General features: G+C 39.9%; 1 protein-coding gene and 1 long non-coding RNA gene across 3 annotated transcripts in view; one reads left to right on the forward strand and one right to left on the reverse strand.

Annotated features, from left to right (window-relative positions):
* Nucleotides 1-10557, reverse strand: part of NAB1 (NGFI-A binding protein 1) — a 57705-nt gene extending 47148 nt beyond the window's left edge. The window contains exons 1-2 of one of the 2 annotated variants that reach the window (XM_026696892.2): nucleotides 10256-10557; nucleotides 1588-2421 (exon numbers count right to left, since the gene is read on the reverse strand). In XM_026696892.2, coding sequence (XP_026552677.2) covers nucleotides 1588-2406 — 819 coding nt within the window. In that variant the 5' untranslated portion in view covers nucleotides 2407-2421; nucleotides 10256-10557. The remainder of the gene's footprint in view (nucleotides 1-1587; nucleotides 2422-10255) is intronic. The other variant, XM_087919788.1, reaches the window with a different exon arrangement.
* On the forward strand, nucleotides 10555-15342 carry LOC148127944 (uncharacterized). The gene is made up of 3 exons (XR_015740712.1): nucleotides 10555-10805; nucleotides 12215-12545; nucleotides 14990-15342. It is a non-coding gene; the product is annotated as an uncharacterized LOC148127944 (long non-coding RNA).
* The last annotated feature ends 11276 nt before the right edge of the window (nucleotides 15343-26618 follow it).

Here is a 26618-nt window from a genome sequence, read left to right on the forward strand (position 1 = left end):
GAAACCACCTCTTTGACAAAGCAAATCCAAGGAAGTTCAGCTGATAGCCTTTCCTTAACACTGATTATTTATTACAAATCCAAGCAATAAAATTTCCAAAATTCAAAAGCCCTGTACATGCAAATCCACAGGTTTCATGCATTCTTTTTTTTTACAAAAAGAACTGTTACATTAAATTTAACTAGGATTGGGCAGAGAATCATCAAAAGAGCTACTAAACTGGTCTGTCATTTTCCCAAACTGAGGAAATATTCTAAATTGTGCCATGCTATATTTGCCTAGTCAGAAGTTAAGCTGCACTGAGTTTAATGAATGCAACTCCCAGGAAAATGCATAGAAAATTGCATCTTTAACTAGTAAATGTTACAACTGAGATTATTATTATTATTATTATTATCATCATCATCATCATCATTATCATTATTGGCATAATAATTTTATGCCAATTAATAAGTGAATGTATTGCTAATGAAAAACAATCAAAGTAACTACGTACAACTGCATACTACAATCTATGAAAAAATGAATAAAAGCCAGCTTTTGAAACCAAGTATGTTAAATAGACAGGCAAATTATCAAGACCTCAAGGGTTTTAACATACACTACATGGTACCTGTAAAGACAACAACCAAGGCCGAAACATTTTTATATAAAACAGTTTATAATTTTGTTCACAAATCCAACGTTGTCTTGAACATATTCAAAATCACCAATGTCACCAGACATATTTAACTCTATTAGATACAGTTACAATTATTTGTTTTCTTGCTTTTTCCAAAGGAAATATTTCGTTCTTATCCTCAAAAGGAAATAAAATGCATCAATTGTTAAGATTATGCTTATACAATTGGACAATATATATTCACCGAATTGTTTTACTGCTAATTCAGCAACATCCAACACAAATGAGTACTTCAAAGCATAATTATCTTGAACTTGGGTTTAAATGCTGCAATATATCATACAGACATATGGTTTCAAAGAGCTACAACTGAAGTGAATGAAAGCTTAAAAAATATTCAGTGTGTTCCCTGAACAGTTCATCATCTCCTTGGATATAAAACAGTTCTGTCTGGAGAGAAATCAAAACTTGAAGATCCTTTCATCATTTACCAACATTTTTTAAAAATCTAAATGCATGAAAAACTCAACTTCAGAGCATACTTGAAAACAGATAATTAGTAATCAAGCTCCTTATCTTAAGCTCTCTTTAAAGGAAAATATTTAAAATAATCTAAATGTGAATCTATTTTAGAAGTTTCTAAAAGAAGCAAACAAAACATGGATTTAAAAAGATGTCAGTTTAGCAATTCCAAGTTCTGGAATGACAAAGAATAGTCAATTTTCATTTCAACTACTATTTTCTTTAATGTGTCCTCCACAAAAGCACTTAATGTATTACATTTAGTTAAAAAAATTACAATACATCTATAAAAATAATTTATTGAAAGTGCCTCCTGCCTATTAAAATTCTGATTAATACCAATGTTCCCCTAGCAAATTTGATTGGGGTAGTGGTGGTGGTGAAAAAAACCCTCAGGAGGTTTCTGAAAAAGAGCTAGTAGAGAATATCAGTCCCCAATTTACCTCATGAAGGGTGAGATGTTTGCCGTCTTTTCTCTTCGAGTCAAACCTGCCATATATTGCACTGTACTTCCTAATCTCTTCTTCTTTGTGAGGGTCCTCATCATTCATTTCAAAGATATGACCAACCATTTTAGCCAGTTTTTTATTGATTTTCAGCATTTCTTTCACTTCATTCAAGTCACTTTTGGGGAGAGAGGAAACCATGCGTTCCACACACTCGGTGACTGACAGAGCTGCAGCTGCATCCAAAGTCTCTGTGTTATCCTTTGGGGAGGGTGGAGAACCAATGTCAGCAGGGGAAAGGCTGTGCTCACTCTCAGTTCCATGGTGTCCTTGCCAGAGTCTCTGGTCACTACTGTTTTGCGGCACTAAATTCCCCACTCCATCAGATTTGCCAGGACTCACACTCTGAACACATGTTGTGGCAGCGCATTTTGGAATCTTCACATGAGGCTCCCGGGTACTATTATTCCGTTCATAAGTATTGCAGGATATTCCCAGCCAAGTTGGCGATCCTTCCGGTAGCTTATATATTGGAATGCTACTGACCGGTAAGGAAGTGAGAGGCTGGTTAAAAAGGCCTGGGTTTGTGACCCAGTCTCTCAAAGCTTTCTGAAGCCTTCGGACATGAAGAGGTTTGCTAGCCATGCCAACCAAGGCCATGATCTCAAGAAACTCTTCTTCACCTGCCTCACACAATTGCTGAACGTCATCCCCTCCCTGTTGAATGAAGGCATCAAAGTAGAACAACAGATTGGCTTTCTGCAGGATGCGATAAAGCTGCAATTCACCAAGGGTTCTGGGCAAAGCTGTGGCCATTGTGGACCCAATGCCCTGCAAAAGAAATAGAAGAGAAACCAAATGACAGAATTTAAATCCTGGTAGATTAAATCTAAATACACGTACATATAAAAATAAGGCTTTAATCTGGTAACAAATTCAATTTAATTAAATAGGCTTTGAGGCAAGGAATAATAATGTTAAGTTTTAATATGTATTCAATTGTATGATTTTAAACACAGAGGGGAACTGCTCAGATTATGAAAGAGCAAATAATATATTTTCATTCTAACTCTCATCCCTGCATTTTGTAAAGAGAAACAACCTAATACAGAGGACTTTTATTAACAGTACATAGCATTAAAGATATAACCTAGAGAACTTTATCATTACAGCAAATTTAGCTTTGTCCAGACATTCATTTAAAGTGGATCAAAATGTCTCATTACATGTTGTTCTACTGCTGAAAAGAAGAACTGAAAGTCATAGCTCCTCCTTTTCAAATATGAATTAAGGTGGAGGCTAAAATCTGGTCAAACCTAAGGCCATTTACATCAGACTTAATGCAACATCACCCCCTGTTCCTATTTCATGTCCCTATTTGACTCTGTTCTTTCTTTACCAAGACAAACCCAACTGCAGAAGAGAATATTTGGCTTTTTACAGATGTATTCTTAAAAGTGTGCAACAATATCTGTACACGTCTCTTGGCTGAAGGTTTTATAAAGACTGGAAGGCTACTGAAGAAGTGAATACATTGGGTGGATATTCTGGCGTTTTGCTATTGCTGACAGTCAATAAACGTGCATGAAAAGGTAGATTATTTAGATTCAGAAGAAAAAAATATTGCAAATGAGAGAAATTTAAGCATTTGTAATTTTTCTGCTGAAATCAATGGAACTTTGAAAATGATCAAATACACAAACCTATAAGAGTTTATTCAAGTTCTAAGCAGACGAATGGTGTTTCTCAAACTGAAGCAAATGTAGGATTTTCTGATCAAAGATACAAGTAGTTCTTGATTTACAACAGTTCGTTTAGTGACAGTTAGAAGTTCCAACAGCATAGAAAATGCCATTTTTCACACTTTCTACTGTTGCAGCATCCCCATGGTCACATGTTCAAAATTCAAGTGCTTGGCAACTGACTCATACTTATGACGGCTGCAGTGTCCCAGTGACCTTCTGACAAGCAAAGTCAATGGGGAAGCCAGTTCACTTAACCATTAGCAACTGTGTGACTAACTTAATAACTGCAGTGTTCCAATCCGCATTTCTTATTGGAGCTCAAAGTCATAGATTTCTCTCAATTACCCTCATACTCACAGTGCTGTGAAACAGGTTGGCTGAGGGAGTGACTGAGCCAACATTATCTAGTGAAGTACCATACTCAAGAATTGTCCCAGTCCCAAACCAGTTATCGCAATCGTGCACCAGACTGCTCAACTCGAACTGATCTCAACCAGTAATTATGCTCATTAATACCGTGTTTCTCACAAAATAAGGCTGGGCCTTATTTTTTTTTTGACCCCCCCCCCCAAAATGGCTAGGCCGTCTTTTCGGGGGTGACTTAATTTCCTCCCCGACCTAGAGCAGCCCATACGCACTCCCCTCGCCACAAGGCCGCTTCTATCGGCCGATGAAAGCTCCCTTGAAGGCAGAGTCCTCAGCCGCTTCAGGGTGTGGCATGGCTACCCATGTCCCCTCGCCTTTAGGCAGTCTCTTTCGGGCGATGGAAGCTCCCCAAGTGCAGTCACCAGCCACTTCGATCGGCTGATAGAAGCAGCCTCGCGGCGAGGAGAGTGCGTGTGTGCACTCGCCCTGAGGCCACTTCTACCGGCCAATGAAAGTGGCTGGTGACTGCACTTGGGGAGCTTCCATCGCCCGAAAGAGACTGCCTAAAGGTGTGGGGACACGGGCAGCCATGCCACGCCCTGAAACGGCTGGGGACTCTGCCTTTGGGGAGCTTCTATCGGCTATCAGGGTATTCTAGCCTAGGCTACCTGCAGGGCACTCCTAAAGGCAAGTTTTCTCCCCATCCCCCCACCCTTCCCCCCATTTCTCTTCACCTCGTGTAGTTCTAACGAACAATGTGAGAAATGGCGGGGAAACACATGGTTTAAATAGGCCTACATTTTGGGGGCGGGGCTTAATTTCACCTCTTGCCTAGAAATCATGCTGGGCCTTCCAATTGGTGGAGGCCGTATTGTTGGATAAACACGGTATTTTGAAAGATGGTGAACGTTTAAAAAAAATCGAACCACATTTGCTCATCTCATGAAATTTGGGCTATAGGTAGTCTTTGGTTTGTGATGGCAACTGGGACTGGAATTGCTACTCTAAGCAACGTAGTTGTAATGTCACATGACCACACTGCTTAGCAATGGCAGTTCCAGCAGTCCCGGTTGCCAAAATTAATTGAGAACCACACATATAGTTAAACAAGGACTTCATGTGACTGGGACGTCCAACTTTCTGCAGACTTCGCCATGGATGTTGCTTGTGAGAAACTAGCAGGGAGTGTCGAAAGTTATGATCATGTGACTACAGCTCAGAATCGCAGGTAATAACCACTGACACACTGTGAGGACTGGTCATAACTACAACTCATTCAGCGCTGAATAAGTAGACATTAAAGTAGAAACTAAGTTGTTGTTCCAATTCAGAACTTTAAATAGGGAAAAGAATTTATCAGATGCCCTTGGAAGATAAGATTAACCACCAAGGGCCCACTTTTCTTATTTAACACACGAAGTAATCATTTATCTCATTTCATGATGCCACAGCCCACTACCTCTGTGATTCACCCCAAGTTTCTTGATGAAAAAAGAAGAGCTATATAATAAGTGGGGCCGAATGACTCCAGGAATGTCAAACTGTGCCACGCCAGGACCTGGGAACCAAATCTCTACCAGTAGCTGATTCAGAGCAGGTGAAACTCCCAAAACACCAAGGAAGAAGCTATGCCAAGAAGCCTCACATAACTATTGATAGCTTCACAAAAGATTGTGCATGATTGCGTCATGTTTGTCAGATATAGGGCTGACAGTGGAAACCCCATGGTGAACCACTCATCACCTCCTCAGAAGCACAAAAGAAGTCATTATTTGAATCTAAGTGTTATTCTGCAGTTGTGTTCTAAACTGTAAAATGCTTGAAAGAAACCTACACCTACCAGCTCAATAGACCTAGACTTTCATCTCAAGAGCAATGCCCGTCAACCAAAGACAATGACAGGATTCACTGATAATCAACAATCAAGTATCTTGCATGTATGTGTGAATTAGCTGTCATCCAAACTCTTTTCACACATTTCTGCATGAAGGGAAAAAATACATTCAAAAGAGCAACAGGCTCTTATCTTTAGCTGCTGCCCTGATGCTGAATAATTTCTGCTGATCCGAAATAAGGCAATTTACATTTAAATTTCCAGGCATAAAGATTTCACTTGGCATGAAAAATGATCATACAGATTCCCAAGTTCCTAATAATGGACCACATGCAAAAGTCTGTACTCTTCCAGGCTTCCCCATTTAAGACAGTCTTGTAGAATAAAGGTAGGAAGGATCCAGGAAAAGCTGTAACACAAGTGGGGCATAGATAAAAACTCACCCTTGCAGCTTTTCTGAACAATCTCTGAGTCATCAAAATAGGCAAAAAAAAAAAAAAACCCACCTCTTTTATCAGTTGTACACTTACAGGACCTCAAGCACCATTTTATACTCCTGTAACCCACCATTTAAAAAATTGCTTGAATCCTTAGAGACACTAAAAGTGGTAAACTGCTACATGCATGCTTATCATACTGTCAAAAACAGCCTTTTGAAAAAATCTCTCTCTCTCTCTCCCCCCACAAAAACAGGTAGGAAGAACAAGACTTTAAGGTATTTTTAGTACATAGTTTCCTCCAGATGAAAAGATACATACCAGGCCCCACTTCTACCCAATTTGTATGACCTTGTTAGGACTTTCATTTTATTGTTAATTTTGTTGTCCTTCTACTGATTTTGAAAGGCAACACCAAAAATAAGGTTAGAAGCAAAAATCTGAAATAATTAGTCTAAATCAGACTATCAAGTGCAAAGATCAAATCAGATGTTTCCAACCTACTTTATAAGACAAATATTAATTAAAATAAAAAACCATGTACGCTCAAGTAACATTCTGACAGTACAGTCCTCCAATTGGCTATTCCAAAGTTAATAGTTAAGTGGGAATTTCCCAGGTTCTGTAGATGGTTGCAGAAAGATAGGTAGGAGCTATCTAACCAATAGTGGTAGAAACACTTGCTGTTATCAAATGAAGAGAAGAGATCCTCCCACCAATCCTTTCTCAAGACCTCTAGCATGACCATTTTTTTTTTAAAAAAATAATTCTTTCAAGCCAAAAACGACTGTGGGAAATCAAGGTGCTTGCATGTTGCGTGTGAAAATTGGAGGGAGGAGGCGTTTCTGCTGCGATGTGGCTCATGTGGGCGAATTACAGAGAAGGAGAACTCTTGGTGTGGGTTGCTAACAGTGGGATGAATGTACATTAATCAGCCTTCTAAGTCTTTCATGGTGGCAAGAGATGCTGTTTGAAATTCTAGAAAATTTGCCATCGAATTTCAGAAAGAAAATACCACTAAAAGGACATTTCTTTTTCTTTGAAAAGGTAAAGTCTGGCCCCCAAACTCCACAAAAAGAAGCTAATATTAAAGCATCAGTCTTCAGTGTGTTCTAGCAGCAAATCTTTTGCATCAAGTAAGATCAGCTTCTCCTCCAATTCATATCTTATAGGAATGATGGAAATGGGGAAAAAAACAAGAGAAACATTTTGTACTCCCCCCCATCTGTACAGGTGTTAGCTGACAAATTAAACTAGCACTTCCATTTTTACTTGGCTCACTTCTCCCTCTTTAGTCAGGAAACTTAAGTTGTATGGAAGATAGCAAGCAAAACTTAACAGCAATAGCTTAAGTGACACAGATTTTTATATAGTGTAAGTGGTTAGAAAGCAAAAGTTTAATATAGGACTGCTGTGGGAAGATTCCACTTGATATAAAGAGATATCAAGTGTCAGTAAATATTTCTACCACAGAAATGAGAGCAAATTCCAAGCCTTAATAATGAATAATCCTATTAGCTGACTGCTTTCCCAATCCAATACCAATGAGGTTTTATATACAATGAATAATTTCTCCATAAAATGAGCTGAACCTATTTCAGAAGAAAAAGATGCAAAGAAAAATACAGTAATATTTCCCCATAGCCATTTAGCTCTACTACCCTGGCACAAGCTCAGACCTCTCACCTTCATTAAAAGAGTAATTATCTCCCAAGAGAACTTTCAAAAAATATTGATTTCAGCAAATGCAAGTCACCAAAAGGTCTCTTTAAAGTGACTATGCTTTGGACAGCTGCTTATTTTCCACAATAGTTAGCAGCTGTATATTTTAACAACCTTTCTGCAGCCTCATATTTTTGTATAAAATATTCCAAGTGGATGGCTTTTAATTAAGGACTTTTGGCCCCGAAACTGACAAGAATCAGTTTTATATGATACTGACATCTTGTTGCTAAATTCATCCTCAAGATGTAAAGAACAGTGTGCATATTCTTCCTCTAAACTTATAAATACAGTACTAAAATCAATTAGATGTATTTCCAAATGTATCAATTAGATGTATTTTCCAAATGCAGGGTCAGAGTTCTCATTCTCTGATTCTCTCTCTCTCTCACACACACACACACCATCAAACACAGCTTTTACTTCCAAATAGCCACCTATTTAGACCTGGTTCCACCAGTGTTCTCCCTCCCCACAAACTAGCAAGCTACTCAGCAGAAAAATAAGATTCTTTCAACAAATGAAATACATATGAAGAGAAGAAGATGAAGCAATTTTAAGATTTACTGATAATTCTACAGAGATCTTTAAAATTAATTATACTTTTCAATTGTCTACCAAGTTTCTATTATAGTTTTTGTATACTGCATATTTTTGCAATTTTATTTTTGTAACAGAATATAGTAATAATCTTTCTATATTTGTGCCTGTTATGTGCACCTACAGCTCAAATATCCATTAGCTATCGATTTCCTCAAATAAGAGACTTATGGATGTAATTTGGTAATATATACAAGAGTTCCTATCTTAAAATATTTCAAATACTCAAAGTATACAAATGTTCAAATACTATAAATAAGACCTCCTAAATTGAAAAGTTGAATTGTGTATGTCATTTTTTCCCTCACACTTTTGGTTATGCTATAGCCCAACTTGAGAGACCAACAAAAATGGGAACCTTCTCAAGAAAGCATTTTATGTTGGTTTTGACTTGCAAGGGGGACATGATGTATTACCATGCTTGTTGAAACATAGCTGAGTACCATACTGATAGTCGAACTGAAGTTTTAAAATTGAATTAAACGTGTTTTTCAAAAAATAATATATTGGGAAGATAGCCTCAACAGCAATCCCCACCCCAAGTTTTAAATATACAAAAATGTACACCAAAGGCAGGTTTCCTAATTCTGAAGATGTTCAAAGCTTATTAAAGCAAACGGTAATCCGATCGGCAAATAACTAAGATTACCTGTCCATATCAAATCAAATGCGATCCCAGACAAGCACACCCTTATCTATACCATTTAGATAATCTACATACATTCCTTCTTTTGCTATGTTTGAGTTGTACACCATCTCTCCCAACTTTTAGTGAAGACAATACAAGGATGTTTCAGTACTTTCCGCCTACGCCCTCACCCTTTTTTTTTTTTTGCACTGGATTTCTCTGGGAATTATCCACACGCCACCCACCCACCCACGCATCCTCGCTCTCCTTCCGGCAATCTACAGCGGCAGAAACCAACTGCAGCGATGGAGCAGTAGTGCAAACAGCCTGCTAGGCGAGAAAGAGGCAGGGCGCTTCTATATTCCATTCGCCCTTTTTCTCCCCGCTCCCCCCCCCGCGTCTTACAAACGCAAATCTGCCTGTACACCTATTTAATTTAGAAGGAAGCCCCACGAGCCTCCCCGTTACCTGCTCCCAGGTAAATGCGCAGAGGAATTGCGGCCCCGTTTCAGACAGGCCGCTGTCCCCAACAGTTTCCATTCTGATGAATAACGAGCACGGCTCAACGAAACTCGCACGGATGTCACCTGGGCATGTTACCCGCGCGTGTTTATCTAGCAGTGTTTCTCGTGTCACCTGCCGCCCAAGCTGGTTCGTGCATTTGTAACCGGACGCTACTTTCAGAGCGACTTTAAAAGCACGCGCGCAAGTTTGCAAGCCGCGCAGAGATGGGGCTGCAGGAAGAGACGCCGAATTAAAGACAGCCCGATCTTAAAAAGCCGAAGCACGCACGCACGCACGCACGCACACACACACACACACACACACACCTATTCCAAGCGCCCGCAATCAACACGATACGATGCTTAACACAAAAGTAAGGATCGCAACTGAAAAAGGAGATCTGTGATTTTCCTGCTATTTCTTCCGGAGTAGAATCTTAATACATCCAACTGGGCAGCAATTTCACTAGTCCCAGCAACTTGCAAGGACTGAAGGCAGTTGGGCTTAAAAGAGCATTTTTGTTAGGTTTTGTTTTGTTTTGTTCCACGGTCCTGCAATGCTTCTGTCGCAACCAGCCGAAACCTCCCGCGTACCCAAGTGATCCACAACGCATTCATGTTTAGTGGGCGCCGGAGCCTCCGAAAGGCGCGCGAACGCAAGGATTCCGCAAGCGAGGAAAGCGCACGCGGCGCAAAAGGGTGCGCCGCGGAGCCTCCGGACTGCGTCGCCCCACGCCTTCGGAGTTGGAGCGGAGCGAAGCGAAGCCGCTCCGCCCGAAAACTCCCCAGCGATCGCCAGCCACAAGGTGAGAGTTGCCGTCCTTACTTACTTGTCTCCAGGACGTCCTCGCCGCCGCCGCCGCCGCCACTGTTCTGCCTGAGCGTCCGGCTCTTGTCTTAGCCGGGAAGGCTGTTGGTCAGAAGTTACAGCCGAAGTCCCCCTCGCCCGCGGCCAAGCTTTTCCCTTTCCATCAGTGGGTGTGCTGCTTCCGCCGCCTCCCAGGCTCCCCTCTGACCCACAAGCCCCAAGCGCGGGAATGGCTGCCGCTCTGGCGGCGGCGGGAGCAGGAGCAGCAGCCTCCGCCTCCTCCTCCACCGCCGCCGCCGCCGCCTCCTCCTTTCCTTCTCTCCTCTGCCTGCGCATCCACGGCCGCCCCCCTCCCGCGCCGTCACATGGGGAGATTCCGTTCCTCCGCGCTCCGGCTCTTCCCTCCCACTCGCGGCCGCGTGACGCAGATCCTGGCGTGAGGCAGCGCGAGGCCGGGGGCGGCGGCCCTTCCCTCGCCGCCTGGAACAGAAGGCAAAGCCGCCTCGAAGCAAGCGCTTGGCAGCCGGGCAAGGGAGAGGCGGCCCAGGAAGAGCGGCAGCGAGGAGGGAGCGGCGGGTAGCGCCGCACCCCCCTCAAGCGGCTGGGTGGCTTTAACTCAGAGGAGCAGCGAGGCTGAAAGGATGCCCGGCTTGCGGGGAGAGAGGCGTTGGCGTGAGCTCCGCTTCCCCGAGGGAGATGTAGAATAGGGGTCTCACTCAGCCTCAACCCCCTTTGTAGGGGGACGGTTTTAAAGTTTGGGCATGCTTGGATGCCCGCGTCGCGTCCCCGCCCCCAGCAGTACCGCAGCTTCCTAATGAGGTTTATTTTCAGGGCTATTATTAGTTTGGGTGGGTAATCTATAGTTAGATTCGCAATCTAAGGCTGGTGGAAACTTAATAATTCAAGTCCTAACCAACGGCCTAAGAATGATTAAGGTAGCGCATCTGAGAATCCAAGCAGTTCCAAGCAAGGTGTTTTTTGTAAAATGAAGGTGTTCGGGTCTGATAAATTCAATATTGCCAGATATCAAAGGAGTCCTTTATTGCTCTGGATTAGTTACAACAACGGATTTCTTTTTCCATAAGTGTTCAACCTCCATCTGCAAGCCCTGGTGTTTCAGAATGTTTTCCAATTATTTTTCATCAATCCTAGCATCATCAGGAAGTACATCATCAATGAACCAGACATTCTTCTTTTCAGTAACTGATATGAGACATGTTAGGAATAAGATGCCTATGTGGAGCTTAAAGTTCCATAAGATCTTTACCCACTCATTATTCAAAACCACCTCAACTTGCTAGTCCCAGTAATTTTTACTACTTCCAGATTTAAACCTCAGGCAAAGCTTTCAATGAAAAATTCTGGCAACTCAGCCATGTAGTCATGCTTGTAATCAGTTTGGTGAAATTTTGCTGCAGCCACTGATCAAATGGTCACTTTTATCCTTTTTACTGACATTTGCTATTTTTGTTACGTTGAATTTTTACTTTTATGCAATTAGTTGGCAAAGCTTCTTCTTGAGCTGCTGAAATAAAGCCTTCAGTTTCTTTAACACTCCTGATCTTAACCAACTCCCTAGTGGGAGTTTGGGGTTTGTTTGGGTTGGCGTTTTTGGGGTCAGTTTTTCCTTCTGTATCTTTCAAGTGTTGACTCTTCATTGGGTTGTTCTTCCAATGAGCAAATCTGTGTTCAATTGCTTCTTTTCTATAGTCATAGAAAAGTCATATAAATTGTTTCCAAGAGCTTTCCTTGATTGACTGTGTGCTGGCTTGGCCTTCATATGTGTTGAGCTCTTCTAAAAGATTTTAGTTGCCACTGTTCTGAGCATTTGTGTCTCTGCAAGTTAGTTAAGATGTATGTTCGTGCAAGTAATAAATATCAGTACTATTTATTCCTGGAAAATGACATAAAAGGATGATTCGTTTGAGTAGTCCTGTCCAGGGCTGTTCAAAAGTGAATGCTTAATTCTTGTCTAAAACAGGAGTCCCCAACCCCCATCTGTGGACCAGCACTGGTCTGCGGCATGCCAGAAACCAGACATTGCAAACAAGCGAAACTCCATCCATGGGATGCAGGCAGCACAAGAAATCACATCTCCTCTGGTCTGTGGAAAAACCTCTCCATGGACCCAGTCCCTGGTGCCCAAAAAGTTGGGTCCGCTGGCCTAAAATGAGTAGAGAATTGCGTATCCCTCCGCTTCTTGTCTTTTGAATGCTTTCACAGAAAGGATTCAAACACTTCAACAATGAATACATTTGTAGCACACGCCTGATTATACAAATTGCACAGTAAGATTTCATCCTAAAGTAAAGGTAAAATTGTAGCAACAGACTAAAGGTTTTATACTTGTATCATACCCCAGTTAATATGATTCAGTCTTTTCAAGCTTGTGCCTATTTCTGCATTGTATCTTTCAGTTATTTGTCCAGCTTCCAGTTTCTTTTTTTAATTGCTGTTGCTTCTTTCAACTCTTTCTAATTTTGTTTCTGAATATCATATTATTCGGGCATAAAGTCATAAAGCCATCATCTTCCAATTAAAACAGAAATGTTTGTGGGACAGTCAAGTTGCAACATCTGAATAAAAACATTCCTTTTCAAAGAAAAGAGAAAATTTTCATTAACTGCGTTTAAAATAGAACAATGACGAACGTATTCCAAAAATTAATATAATCTGTCATTTATAGAGCACCCCATGAAACAATGAGTTCGTTAACAAAATTCCTGTTTAAATGGACAAAACCTGCTAAGTTTCACTACTCTTCCAAATGTATTTTCCAAATGATTTTATTTGATTCCATTGAGACTGTTCCAATCCATATACATAGATTGTTGCAAGAGTAAGTCATAGTGAAATCAATTGGTAATTTTCTGAATATTGTCTGATAGAGTTGTGTCACAGTAGATGACAGCCCTTAGCAGAGTGTGAATTTGTTTGTTTATTTATTTACATTGCTTTATCACCCATGGACACAATCCAATCCAAAGCCTTAGTGCCTATTCACTGTAGGTGGCCATCAGGGCTTCAGCTGAACTAGGTAGCAGACCCTTGGGAACAACCGCAAGTTACCTCTGGAACCCAATTAGGTCTGTTGGTCATCTTGGCCAGTTTGATCAGTCTGATCTCCTAGCAATAAAGGGCAGCACCAGAGAATTAGAGCCAGAGAGTCATCTGACCATGATGGGGCAAATAAAAATCTCTCCCAATTCTAGATCACATTGTTGGGTGTATGAGCCAGGCCTTAGATGGCTTGAGACAAGTTCATGGTTGTGATGGTGTCCATGAACATTAAAGTTACCTCAGACATTGCACCCCCAAGGAGAGAAATTGCAGCTTGGAGGCTGGTACTATGTAGCCTGGAGGTTGGTACAATGGCAACAATCCAGAGGTGGTATCCAGTTCTGGAGAACCGATAGCGGAAATTTTGAGTAGTTTGGAGAATCAGCAAATACCACCTCTGACTGGCCCCAGCCCATCTATTCTCTGCCTCCAGAGTCCCAGCTGATCTTTTTCTGTTGCCCTGCACAGGAGAACGGAGCTGGAAAGCAGGTTAGTGGGGTGGGGAGGGAATGGAGAAGAATCATCATGATCATCTCCCAGAATCATCTGGAAGAATCATCATGGTCACACAGAGAACATGGCTAATGCCACACCCAAGGCATAGGCATATTTCCTAGAGGGAAATATCTTCTAGAGAGAAATATCCCCCTACAAGCCCAGCCAAGTTTCAGGTATCAGATCGCCTTTTCCCCCTGTGATCGAATCATGGATGAGGACAGCTTTATTACCAATTGACCTGGCACTCAACAGCAACAGCCAAAAACTCTGGTCATCAGAGGTCTACTGATAGGAGTGTAGGGTTGAGACCAGAGGGCTGGAATGTGCCACCAGAACACCATACTCAGGGTGTATTCTGCAAGAGTGACCCAACTCCTCCTGTCTCCCTCTTGGGAATAATTTTCTTAGTAATTATCACTGACCAAAAAAGAAGTGGTAAACCTCAAAGGATGGTATGTATTCTGTTATTTAGAGCTCTCTAAAGTACAGCTGTGCATGTAATATTTCTAGAGAAATACTACATTAGAGACAATTGCATTTTTCTTGTCTTCTGAATGCTGCTTTTGGCAGCATCAAAGAAACACAGAAGAGATTAGTCTTATTAATTGTGGCTATACTTTATTTAAAAACATTGTAATGCTTTTAAGGAGCACACTTGCTGTACTTGAATTTCATCTTCATTTTCCCTCTTTTTAAAAAAAAATATCCTAAGTTTCCTGTTTTCTTGCCAATATGTCTTTCATCACCATGCAACTCCTAGCAAGTTTTCCCCAGTATTTTTAATCCTGGAATGCCAGATTCTCTTTCCAAGCAACATCATATGAAACAGCATAAGCCTTGGCATATGTTGGAAACTGGTTGGCTGCTATTCATAGTTTCCAGTCTCCTTTAGACAAGTTGGAGTATTGGCATCAAGATAGAAGTGCTTGGCCACTGCTTTTTCCCCTGGGTCTGCTTTCCCAGTCTAGTCTACACTCCTAAAATTTTGTGGTACTTTTCCTTCCTAGCTTCCACCCAGCATACATTACAAAATCCAATTCATAACTAAGGGGTTTGTGTCAGACAATTCTCAGTTCTACTGCATTTCCTGTCCAACAAGCTGAAAGTGCTTTATAAAAAGTCAGACTGGTGTTCAGGACAATTTACCATGGGATTGACCCAGAAGAGAAAGCAATTGAATGTCATTTGTTTCTTACAGGTAACACTTACCCAAAGGAATTTATATCCTGTAGAGTTCAAGACAGAAGTGTCCACGGAGTCAACAGTATCAAAATGGTTAAGTACAAAGGGTGAACAAAGCTCCATCCCCTTTTAAGGTATGCTACTTTGATTACCTCAGTTGTGGCAATTTTGGGGGGCTTTTTTAAGTTTTTATTTTTTACAGGAAATATACAAACAAGACATAAAACATAAAACCATCTTTCAATTATATACATACAGTGTGTCAGTTGATTACAATCTTTTGTGCTATCCTTTTTTTTGCCATTACTCACAAGTTGTATAAATTCTCACCTTGTCAATCTTAACATGTGCTTATGTATTTATCAATCATTAATCATTCATTTGACTAAACTATTTTTCCATCATTTTATGCAAGATATTTTAAATTTCATTATAATTTAATCTTATACATTCATCCAATGGTTATACATTTTATATTGTATTCTATATCAATCTATTAACTTTTTATTGTAAAGCTTCCTAATCTGTTTCTTTACCATGTCTTTTTATCTAACCATTGATAAAATAAATCCCATATCATATAAAATTGTTTATCTTCTTGTTCTCTGATTGCAAATGTCAGTTTACTTATTTCAGTACAGTCCATGATTTTCTTAATAATTTCCTCCTGCATAGGTATTTTTTCATTTTTCCAATTCTTAGCAAATACAATTCTAGCTGCTGTTAAAACATTTACAATCAAATATTTCAATTCTTTGCTGTGTATTTCCGGTATATTCCCAATAAAAATATCTCAGGTTTAAAGTCTATATGTTGTTTTATCATTTTTTCCAACAACGTGTGGATTATAGTCCAGTATCTTTTTGCATCCAAGCATGTCCACCACATAAGGTAATATGAACTAGGTATCTGATGACATTTCCAACATTTATATGATTTATTCTTGAACATTCTCGCAATTCTCGTCAAGGGTAAGTGCCACCTATAAAACATCTTATACAAATTTTCTTTATGTGCAGGTTGACATTGTCATTTTATAATTTTGAGATTTGTAGCTATTTTTGTTGTTGATTACTGTTGCATACCTTCAAACCCCTTGGAGATAACCTATTTCGAAGACTAGAATAGTTCCTTCAATTCAGTGGTTCTGTATGGTTCTATAAACAGCCTAAGATACTTGTAAACTATTAGGAACATCTGACAGCTGTTCATAACATCTGTACCTGACATTTCTCAGACCCACACCCAGAAGGCTTTCTGTGAGCAAATGAGTTACATTTTCAGCAAAGTTGTAGATTAAGTCCTCATATCCTAATGTGACACGTATCCATTCTTGTAAATGGATGTCATATTAGCGGCTAGCACTTGGCTTAGCAACAGGCCAGTTTCCTGTTTAATTAACACTGTTTTAAACTAACTCAGCTGCAAATGATTGAGGTCCATCTCAGACATGATGAAGACAATGTCATGGGACCATAACAGAAAAAAAAAGATGTTGAGTATTGCTATGATTTAGTTAAATAGAAGTGGGGAATGACCCTGAGTTCACACAGTATCTAAGGAATCTAATTTGAATTGAAAGAAGGAAATTTGCTGGAAGTTCTACAAACAGAACACATGTAGATTGGAATGCTTATCTGTTATTTTTAGGGGTGTTCAAAATGTGGAGTTACACTGACCACAAATGAAGTTGATTATCCTGTGGCTTAAATTGTGAGCCAGCTATGCCGTAAAGGGCATAGAACTATAATACATAACCCGATGGGCATATGTTTATTTTCTCTTTTTGAGACACACACAAATGCATAAATTCAATTTCTCCTTTTTTTTCTATTGCAGCTGAGCCTTGGATGCCTGGAGGCCACAAAGAACGTTGAATTTTCATTGTATTATTTCTTTTGAGAGAGGAAGTTATTCTTTTTCCTGAAAGAGTAAAAATTATTGATTCTGCTTCAAGTGAGCACAGTGGTAATAGTGCTCCTATTTCTCAATGATGCTGTTTAGCTTCTGCCGTGTTGGCTCTCAAGCACTTTAGTTTATTATAAGAATGCACCAAGATTATAATTATTAGTAGGAGGGGGAGCTTGATCCCATCACCGTCAGGGTTAACTGGTTCTTAGGCTGCAAGCTGAACACATTTCTATATAGACCCAGGGTTTGGTTTTTTTCATTTCATTTTTCTATGTTTTTCTAGATTCAGTCATTTCATCTTCAGATGATTATAGAGGGTCATACACAAAGTCACAGGCATTTTCTAATTGTTGTGAAGATTTTGTAAACTTGAAAAGAAACAAGGTACCATATGCACTTCTCCATGACCAAACGTTGTTAAGAATTCTGATGATTCCGTAAATGTTCATATGCTAGAGCAGTGTTGGTGAAACTTTTCGGCACCAAGTGCCAAAACAGGAGCGTGCACATACGGGGGAGCACTGGAAACCGGAAGAGCCGAGCCCCTGGTTTCCAACACGTGCATGTGCGCCAGCCAGTTTCTGGCATGCATGCACACGTGAAGACCAGCTAGCTGGCACACATGCACACGCCAGAATCTCAAAGAGCAATGGACAATGGCTGGCATGCCCGGAGAGATGCTTTGCGTGCCTCTTCTGGCATGCGTGCCATAGGTTCGCCATCACAGTGCTAGAGGTAAATGTGGGGGGGAGTATCAAATTGTAAGCAGTGAACTTGGATATCCAAGGTCCTACCTTTACTTCAAATGGGGTCTCCCAAATCCAATGAAGATGCTTCCTTCCCCATCACTACAACACCCATACATGCCAGTGGCATCTATGTACTATCCTATATCTCACATACCTGCATTCCCTATGCTTGTTTCCCTACTTCGCATATAGCTTCCCTTAATCTAAACAAAATGCCTTTGGTGGCTGGAGTAGTTGTTTTTAAAATTTAAGAGTATGTCTAAAATCTGCAGAATTTATTCTGATTTAAAGAGAAAGGAAGATGATTAAACTGTAAGCAAGCAAAACACTGTAGTGGGATAAGGGGAGAAAAATGGTAATGACAAGAAACATGATGGGAGTGAAGCTGTGCTGAACATATTTAAAGAGGCAGTATGGGAAGGATTCCAAGAGGTAGGAGAGGAATATTTTAATCTACCTAGTCACCTCTTAATCTCTGTGATATTCAAGATAATTCAGAACAGCAATTTGCTTCTATTATGCATAGCTAATGGCAATGTATGTTCAACGAAGAAAGAATTTAAGAGAGTTGAATATAGTACATTAGAAGCAATATTTCTTTCTCTCTCCCTCTCCCTCCCTCCCTCTCTTTCTCTGTGTGTGTGTGTGTGAGAGAGAGAGAGAGAGAGAGAGAGACAGGCAGACAGACAAACAGACAGACAATATTTCTTCCCTTAGTGAGCTCACTTAAATCTCATGTTAAAAGAATGAATGAGACAAGATCAGATTGCCTATTATTAAAAGTATAATTATTATTAATGCATGCTATTATTACACACTTTAAATAAGAAAAGGCCTACTCTATAATGATTAAAACAGAAGGTGAATAGTAATAAAACAATAATCAGGAAATTCTCTATAATATGCACACAGTGCTCATTAAATGTATAGAACAATAGAATGGAATACTTATAGCTTAGGGTTGAACTGTGGAGTTTTTTGTGCTTTCTGAGTTTGGTTGTTTGCTTGCAGATGTTTCATTACCTGACTGGGTAACATCATCAGTGCACTGATTTACATGCAAACATCAAGGACTCTCATTTATAGAGATTTTTTGTAGCAGACGAACCATTTGTTTTTCTGAATTCATTTTTTTACTAAACTACATTAATTAGAGCTAAGCAAAGCACATTTTCTAGGCTTTTGATTGAAATCTTAGAGCCAGTTTGATCCTAGCGCAGGGGTGGGCAAACTACGGCCCGGGGGCCACATCCGGCCCGTTGGTCTTTTTAATCCGGCCCGCTGAAGATTGGTACAGAATTAAGGTTTGATGTGAATGATTGAATGATTGCATTCATTTGATTTTGACTTGTAATGACAGGCATTTCAACACCAGGTGGTGGCCCGTCTGTCAAATTTTAAAAGTCAATGAGGCCCCTGAGCCAAAATGTTTGCCCACCCCTGTCCTAGTGGTTAAGGCACAAACTAGAAAGGGTAAATTGTGAGTTTAAGCTTTAGCCCTGATAGCCACCTAAGTGACTTTGGGCCAGTCACTCACTCTCAGCCCAACACATATCACAGGGTGGTTGTTGGAAAAATAGGAGGAGGAAGGTGTGTTGGATATGTTCACCATTTTCAGTTATTCATAAAAAAATAATAAAGGGATACATATAAATAAATAAAATAAAAAGAACAAAATAATAAAATGTGAGTGATATCTATAGATTAAAAGGTGGCATATAATTGTGTTCCCCCCCGCAGTGAAATCACATAATGCATATTTTAATTAAATCCAAATAAGAAACAGAAAGCTCATAGAACATTCCTTTAACATTTAAAAAGTAATTCCAAGAAAGACTTTCTAAAGTATTCCACTGTGTGAAAGACCATCCATAGGCTCTTCCTAAAAGCCCTTGTCTCATCTCATTTGGAAAAGGCTTTAAACAGGACATCTGAAGTAGATGTTAGAGGTTAGGAAATCACATAGGAGAAAAATGAAGACAGAAAATCTGATGTGGTTAAAAAGCAGCCCTTTAAATAGGGCCCAGACCATCACCACAACTCAATCAGAAGGAAGACATGAAAAGGAATGAAGCTGTGAAGGTAAGTGTAGAAAGAACTGTTGTATTAATACTGAATGGTTGTCAGCCTTCAAGACTGGGAATAAAGATTGGGGAAAAAAAGACTTAGCATTTAAACCCTTGGTCTAATCGAGGTGACAACATATCTATTTTAACCTTGATCAAATAAACCAACTTTATATTCCTTTTTTTACTTTTAATAATTTTGATTTTTAAACTTGATTTTTAGTCAAATAATGTCAAAATCACAATTGATTTCATTTTTTCTCTTTGTCCCTTTTCACAATATTCTAAATAAGTTTAACAATCTCTTTTGTAAATCCAATATAGGAAATTTATCCAGTTCACTTTTGTGTATTCCTTCTAAGACATTTCATCGATTTCTTTTATATGCCCATTTACCATCTTTTTCCATATCATTCTTTTGACCTGTCATTTTAAATTATTGGTATAATTTATTCCAGACTTTCACTATTTTTTGCCCTTTGAATTGGTTGAATTTAGCTTCCATAATCTCTACTTATTATCCAAGGATCCAAGTTATTGGCCAAGGGTTTCAGAAACTGAAGTTAAACATCCAGTCTGGGAAATTGATTTGATCTGTTTCCCAACAGCAAAGCTGATGCATTAATCAGATCAAGAGAATGTCTGGGAACAAAAGTGTTCACCCACACAATCCCACTCATTCTGACCTTGCCTGCCCTTTTAGATCTGTCATAAATGATTGCTGACTGATTTATCTTGACTGCAATTGTGCATGACATGAAAATACTTCTTACTTCTATAGTATACACAAAACCCATTAGAATCCAATAGACTTCACTTCTAAATATACATGTAGTGTAAAAGGTACCACTGTTCAGAATGATAATTTTGGAAATGCGATGGCAATACAAACTGATTCTGCACACATCTGGGGGGGATTGTTTAAAGGATGGTTCCTGGATGAGCTGAACGCGCTTTAAAATTGTACTGCATTTGTTTCATTACAGCAAACATTCTGTTGGAAAAGAAAACTAATAGGAAATAAGTTGGTAACTGCAGTTTGTTGCAATGAAGTGGAAATATGCATTCTTGTTGTATTTTATAATAACTACCATTATTTTATCACTGCTTAAGTTGTATTCACTGAAGTGGTCTCAGTTCTTGAAATCAGAAATATTCTGCTGTACACAGTATAACGTAAGTTGATGAACTGCATACAAAAGAGACAAAAATTGTTACTAACAGCAGTCCCATGGAGTCTTGCTTTGAAGGAGAATATGACTTGAGTTGTCATATTTTTAAACAAAATAGAGAGGCATGGCATTCAACATTGTTCCTTTTTATTTTAATTTCTAAAATATGTGCAGGCTAGAGATCATCTACACAGCAATGTCTGAATTTTTAACCACGGCATCAAAAGTGACATTGAAGTATTTAATTTTTTAAGATTGTAGCAGCTGGCATTGCTTAGTCTCTAGTCTGTGCACAGGTCTTTGAAATCATGAGGGTGGGCTCAACATAAGTAACAAGTAAATGAATTCTCAGAGCTCCCTGCAAGATATATGGTACACACACACACACACACACACACACACACACACACACACAGGTCTAGTGTTCGGGTCATTTCCTGTGTAAGATTAAGAGTATCTTGGTGACGTTTTGGCGAGGTCCCACTCACCATCCTCAGGCTGGTGCTTTCAGCTTTGTGCCAGTGCAAGCAGTGTGTGAAAATCTACGAAAATGCACACACACATAAATATAAATATAAATAATATAAATATAAATAAATGTTCGAGAACACAGTTGGTGTCAAAAAAGTTCCAGAGGCTGTTCTAAGACTGCAAACATAACAGCTGGTGTAGCTCCCTGTTGAGATTCTTGAAGCTCATCTCCCACGACTTGCTCCTCGGTGTCTTTGACAGACGCCAGAAGTGGAGGAGGAGGAGGAAGAGGAGGAGGAGGAGGAGGACGAAGAGATGGCAAGTGGATGGTGCCTCATCCACTCAGTACAGTCTGTTTAAGTGCAGGCTTTCAACTGCTACAGAAGGTTGCAACACAAACAGAATTACTATTTTAAAATGTATGTTTAACCATATTTTCCAAAGATGCTACTGTCATTTGTGAAGAAAACACTCCAAACTGTTTGCTTTTTGATACAGAAGGTTGATGATTCTTTGCATATGTATACGTTCTCAGTGTACCACAGATTTCTTATAATAGTCCCAAGTTGTTTTGCATTTTATATAGTATAATGGAATGAAGGAAGCTATTCGCGGGGAAGGCTTTCTTCCATCTGCACATTTTGGTTGCAAAGTAGGCATGGCACGCAAGAGGCTTAAAAATGTCCTCATTTAGGTACTTCCAGGGCTACAAAAGTGAAACTTTAATACTTAGCATTTGCAGGCCTGGCACTGTAAGATTCTGGGATAGTGAAGCCACACAAGATCATGAGCCCAAAGAGGATTGCAAGGGTTGATATTACTGTCACCTTTAAAATCAATGTTTGATTTTTGGCAATGATATTCAGCTTCAGCCATTGAATTCAAAATGCTTTAAGGTGTATTTAAGAGTAATGAAGAAAGTGGACATGCAACCTATTTGCTGAGCTATTCTCCACTTCAGCCAGCCCTGCCTAGGAAATTACAAAGTTGTTGCTTAGTAGAGAAGAGAATTACCAAGCAAAATGCCTTTCACCATAAACTATATTTCCCAGAGTGCACTACAGGATAATGGATACCGTATCTTGGACTTACTGAAATCTGGCAATGGTCTAAATTGATTGTGACTAACATCAGCTGGATGGGTCACAATTTGTATAGGTCACACAACATAAAGAAGCCAAATTCTATTTTGGGGCTACCAAATTAGTGGATGACTGAGTGCCCCACGAAGCAATAAGAAAAAAAGATCTCAGAAGAAAATAGCATAAAATGCCATTGTTCGTGGAATGAAACCTGATGGACAGCACAGGAGAGTTTGGTGTAATTCAGGATCATGGGAACCATTACCTAAGCCTACTTTAGCATAAAATAGCATTCCTGTCACTGGCACCAGATACTAGTTGGAGATAATGGAAAGAATAATCCAATATCTAGAATGCAATACATTTTTTAAAAATGGTATAGATCAGGGGTTTTAAACTCGATTTCATTGAGGGCCGCAGCAGGGTTGTATTTAACCTTTGCGGGGGGGAGGGGGGTTGGTGGGCTTGGCCAGGATGGGTGTCACCAGCTCAATGTCACTTGTATTGGTGCCTGTGGGGCCCAAGTGTTTTGCCAGTGAAAATGGGTTCCCAAGTTCCATTTCTGGCCTCCTCCAACCCTCTGTCAGCAAAAACGGAGCTCGGGAGAGCCAGATGCCGAGAGCCAGCTTTTGGTTTTGCTGGCAGAGGCACCATGGGCTGGTCCTTCTCTGTTTCCAGGGCAACCCGCAGGCTAGATCTAAGCCCCCACGGGCCTTGAGTTTGAGACCCCTGGTATAGATCATCCCATCACAAATCAACCAGAGCATTGTTGTCCATGCCAAAATAATGATGGTGCTTGCATGTAAAAATCACTAAGAATTTGAGCTCAGCTCTACAACATCCCCTGCAATGAGAGCTGTGCTAAATCAGAGACTGATCCAGTCCAGCTTCTGCTCCTTTGATGATCAAACTGAAGTTCTAGAAACCCAAGAATAGGGTGTCAATGGTGTTACCTCATCAGTATTCAGGCTGCTCTAGAATTTCAAAACTTCTTCCCACACCTTTCTTACATTATACTTGGAACTGGCATGCTGCAAAACCAAAGTATCTGTTTTATTCCAGAAACTTTCTGAGAAGATAAATGCCATTGGCAGTTTGGAGTCATGCTTTAAAGTGTGCCCACATGCCTAGAGTAAAGGGCAAAGATAAGCAAGGGTAGCAGAGTATATACTGAGGTGGATAATGGATAGACGTATCAGTATTTGACACTGGTTATATCTCCAAAACAGTCATGTCCAGAGCCATGATTTTACAATATTAACTACATGTTATCACGTCAAAAACTCTGCCAGCCCTCAAATGTTTAGCATGATTTGCCATAAACACTTCAGTTAAAATAATGCTGAATCCTTTATGGAAGAAACCCTGGGTTTGTGCTTTAATTACTACATCTACAAGCTAATGACAGATTCGGATAACCAAAACTGAGCTTTTTTATAAAATCAATAGAGTTTGTCCTCCATATTATGACCAATATGGAGCTTGCCAATTACAGTTGTTAAGTCATGACTGATCTGATTTTATAACCTTTGGGTACCGATTATTCACTATGAGCCGGTTTTGCCAAAATTCAGAAGTAAATGTAAAAATAGCATAAAACAGTCACATGTCTGATGTTATGAACGGCCATAACTCTGCAACTGCTAAGCACCCAACATACGGACATATGACTGGATCAGGCAGCTTTTGGAAGTTTGGAACTGGATTGCAAGTACCCCCAGGGAAGTCTGTCATAACTCTGGAACCAGGTCATAAATCTCGGTTTACCTGTACATGCCTTCCCCGGGCTATTCACCCTATTTATAAACTTACTCAGTTATCCAAGGAAGGTCGGTTTTGGTTCATCCCATTTGTTCTCAGAGGTTAACAGCTGTTGGCTGTCTTAGCACTTCCAACTGCTTTTCATCAAAGAGCAGGAAAAGATTCCTGCAGCTTCAGATTGGTTGTAGCATTGCAAGTTGCAATATTGAATTGAGATAGGGGAGAATCAGAGTTCAAGTCCTCACTCAAGCCATGGACTTCGCTAAAGGCCTCTGAGTCAATCCCTCTCTCAGCCAAACCTCTTTCACAGGGTTACAGGATGGAAAAATAAAGAGAGGGCTCCTATGTCATTGACTATGAGGTTCAAGAATAAAAGCAGATTTAAATGTACAGGTAGTCCTTGAATTACAGCAGTTGCAGTGCCACTGAAAAAGATGACTTATGTCCATTTTTCTCACAACTGTTGCAGCATCCCCATGGCTATGTGATCAGAATTCAGACACTTAGCAACTGACTCATATTTACAACTGTCCCAGTGTCCCAGGATCGGGTGGTCCCTTTTGCAACCTTCCCAAAACAAAGCCAATGAGGAGGCCAGATTCACTTAACGACCTTGTCACTAACTTAACAACTGCAGTGATTCACTCAACACCTTTGGACAGAAAGATCATTAAATGGGGCTAAATTCGCTTACCAAATGTCCCACTTAGCAACATAAATTTTGTGCTCAATTTGTGGTTGTAAGTTGAGGTTTACCTGTACTAAAGAAGGGTGATTTTAGATTTCTGCAGGAATCCTTACGGTTACTCCTCCCTATTGAGCCATACCTGTCCAAATGTATGCTTGTCTCACAACACAGTTGGTCTTCCTGTTACGTTACAATTCAAATATATCTTTTACTGTTTCTCATTTCACACATCAGCTAGCTTACATGTGTCCACAGGAAGAGAATTGTAGGTCTGGATTTACCGCTAGGCTTCTTCGGTTTTGAAATAGATCAGCAGGATTTCTGGCTCCCAGTTGCTTAACTGCAACAGCAAAATGATTTCTTATTCCACTTCAAACCACAAAAGGGAAGAAAATCTGGGGTCAGCAGAGGCATCTATTTCTATGAAAGATCTATATCCATTTTCAGCTCCGTTATTCAGAAGAAATGCATAGGCTCAGAGGTCTATACTTATAGGCGTTTATATTGTAATAGGTGCTAGTTTTTATTATTTTTTCATCATATTTGTAAGACTTAGGAGAGAATATATAACGTTTATGGACTCGAGATTTTTGATCACTGAAATTTCATGGGATGTAATTTATTTTTTAGGTTTGGACAAATTTCAGTTCTGGGGAGGGATACATGCACCTTGATTATACCTAATGCTTGAAAACATCACCAGGCCTGTTCTACTTAATGTTGGTACTGATTCTGAAGGTGCCTTAAAAGCAAAGAGCTCCAGGCAATTTCAGCCCTTATCATGTCCAGGAAGAGCTATAAAAAAAAACATCTAGAGAAGCTAAACTTAAGGTAACAATGACAGAAATATGAATGCAGCATGAGACAACTCTGAATTAAATGAAGTATGAATTTTAAAAAGACTCACACATCCCTACTAATACATTTCAGTTGGAATTTGCCCCACGCCTACCTGCCTTCCTTTAGCACCTTGTGCCATTGTCACCCAAAAAGCCAGAAACCCCAGAAGGCTGCAAAAGTAACCGTGAATAACAGAATTGCCAAAGTAATTACTTATGATGAACAGATCCGGGAATGAAATTCAGTCATATGCAGCACTAAAATACAGGTAGTCCTCAATTTACAACAGTTCGTTTAGTGACCAAAATTCCAACAGCACTGAAAGAGTGACTCATGACCATTTTTCACACGAACATTGTAACATCCCCATGGTCAAAATTCGGATGCTTGGCAACTAGTCCATATTTATGGCCGCTGCTGTTTCCCGGGGTCATGCGACCACCTTTTGCAACCTTCCGCCAAGGAAAATCCAACGGGGAAGCCAGATTCACTTTACAACCGTGTTACTAATTTAATAGCTGCAGTGATTTATTCAGCAACTGTGGCAGGAAAGGACCAGAAATTTTGCCTAGCACCAGAAATTTTGGGCTCAATTGTGGTCGTAAGTCGAGGATTACCTGTATTCAATTCCATGTCCTCACTTGCACCTATGGATGGTGCAGGCATTCTATGGGGGCATCCCTTTTCTGACTTCATCCACAGACTATAAATAAGACAGTAATAAGTTCGTTATGAAAGTCGCATTGCTCTTCTTATTCTGACTCCATCCAAGGTAGCTTCCAGATGTATATCTTTTATGTACACTGAGACCATTTACACCAAGACAAATTCCTTGTGTGTCCAATCACACTTGGCTAATAAAGAATTCTATTCTATTCTATTCTGTTCTGTTCTGTTCTGTTCTA

The sequence above is a fragment of the Pseudonaja textilis genome, chromosome 1 (assembly GCF_049901715.1).
Source record: "Pseudonaja textilis isolate UNSWEBS1 chromosome 1, rPseTex1.2, whole genome shotgun sequence".
NCBI lineage: Eukaryota > Metazoa > Chordata > Lepidosauria > Squamata > Elapidae > Pseudonaja > Pseudonaja textilis.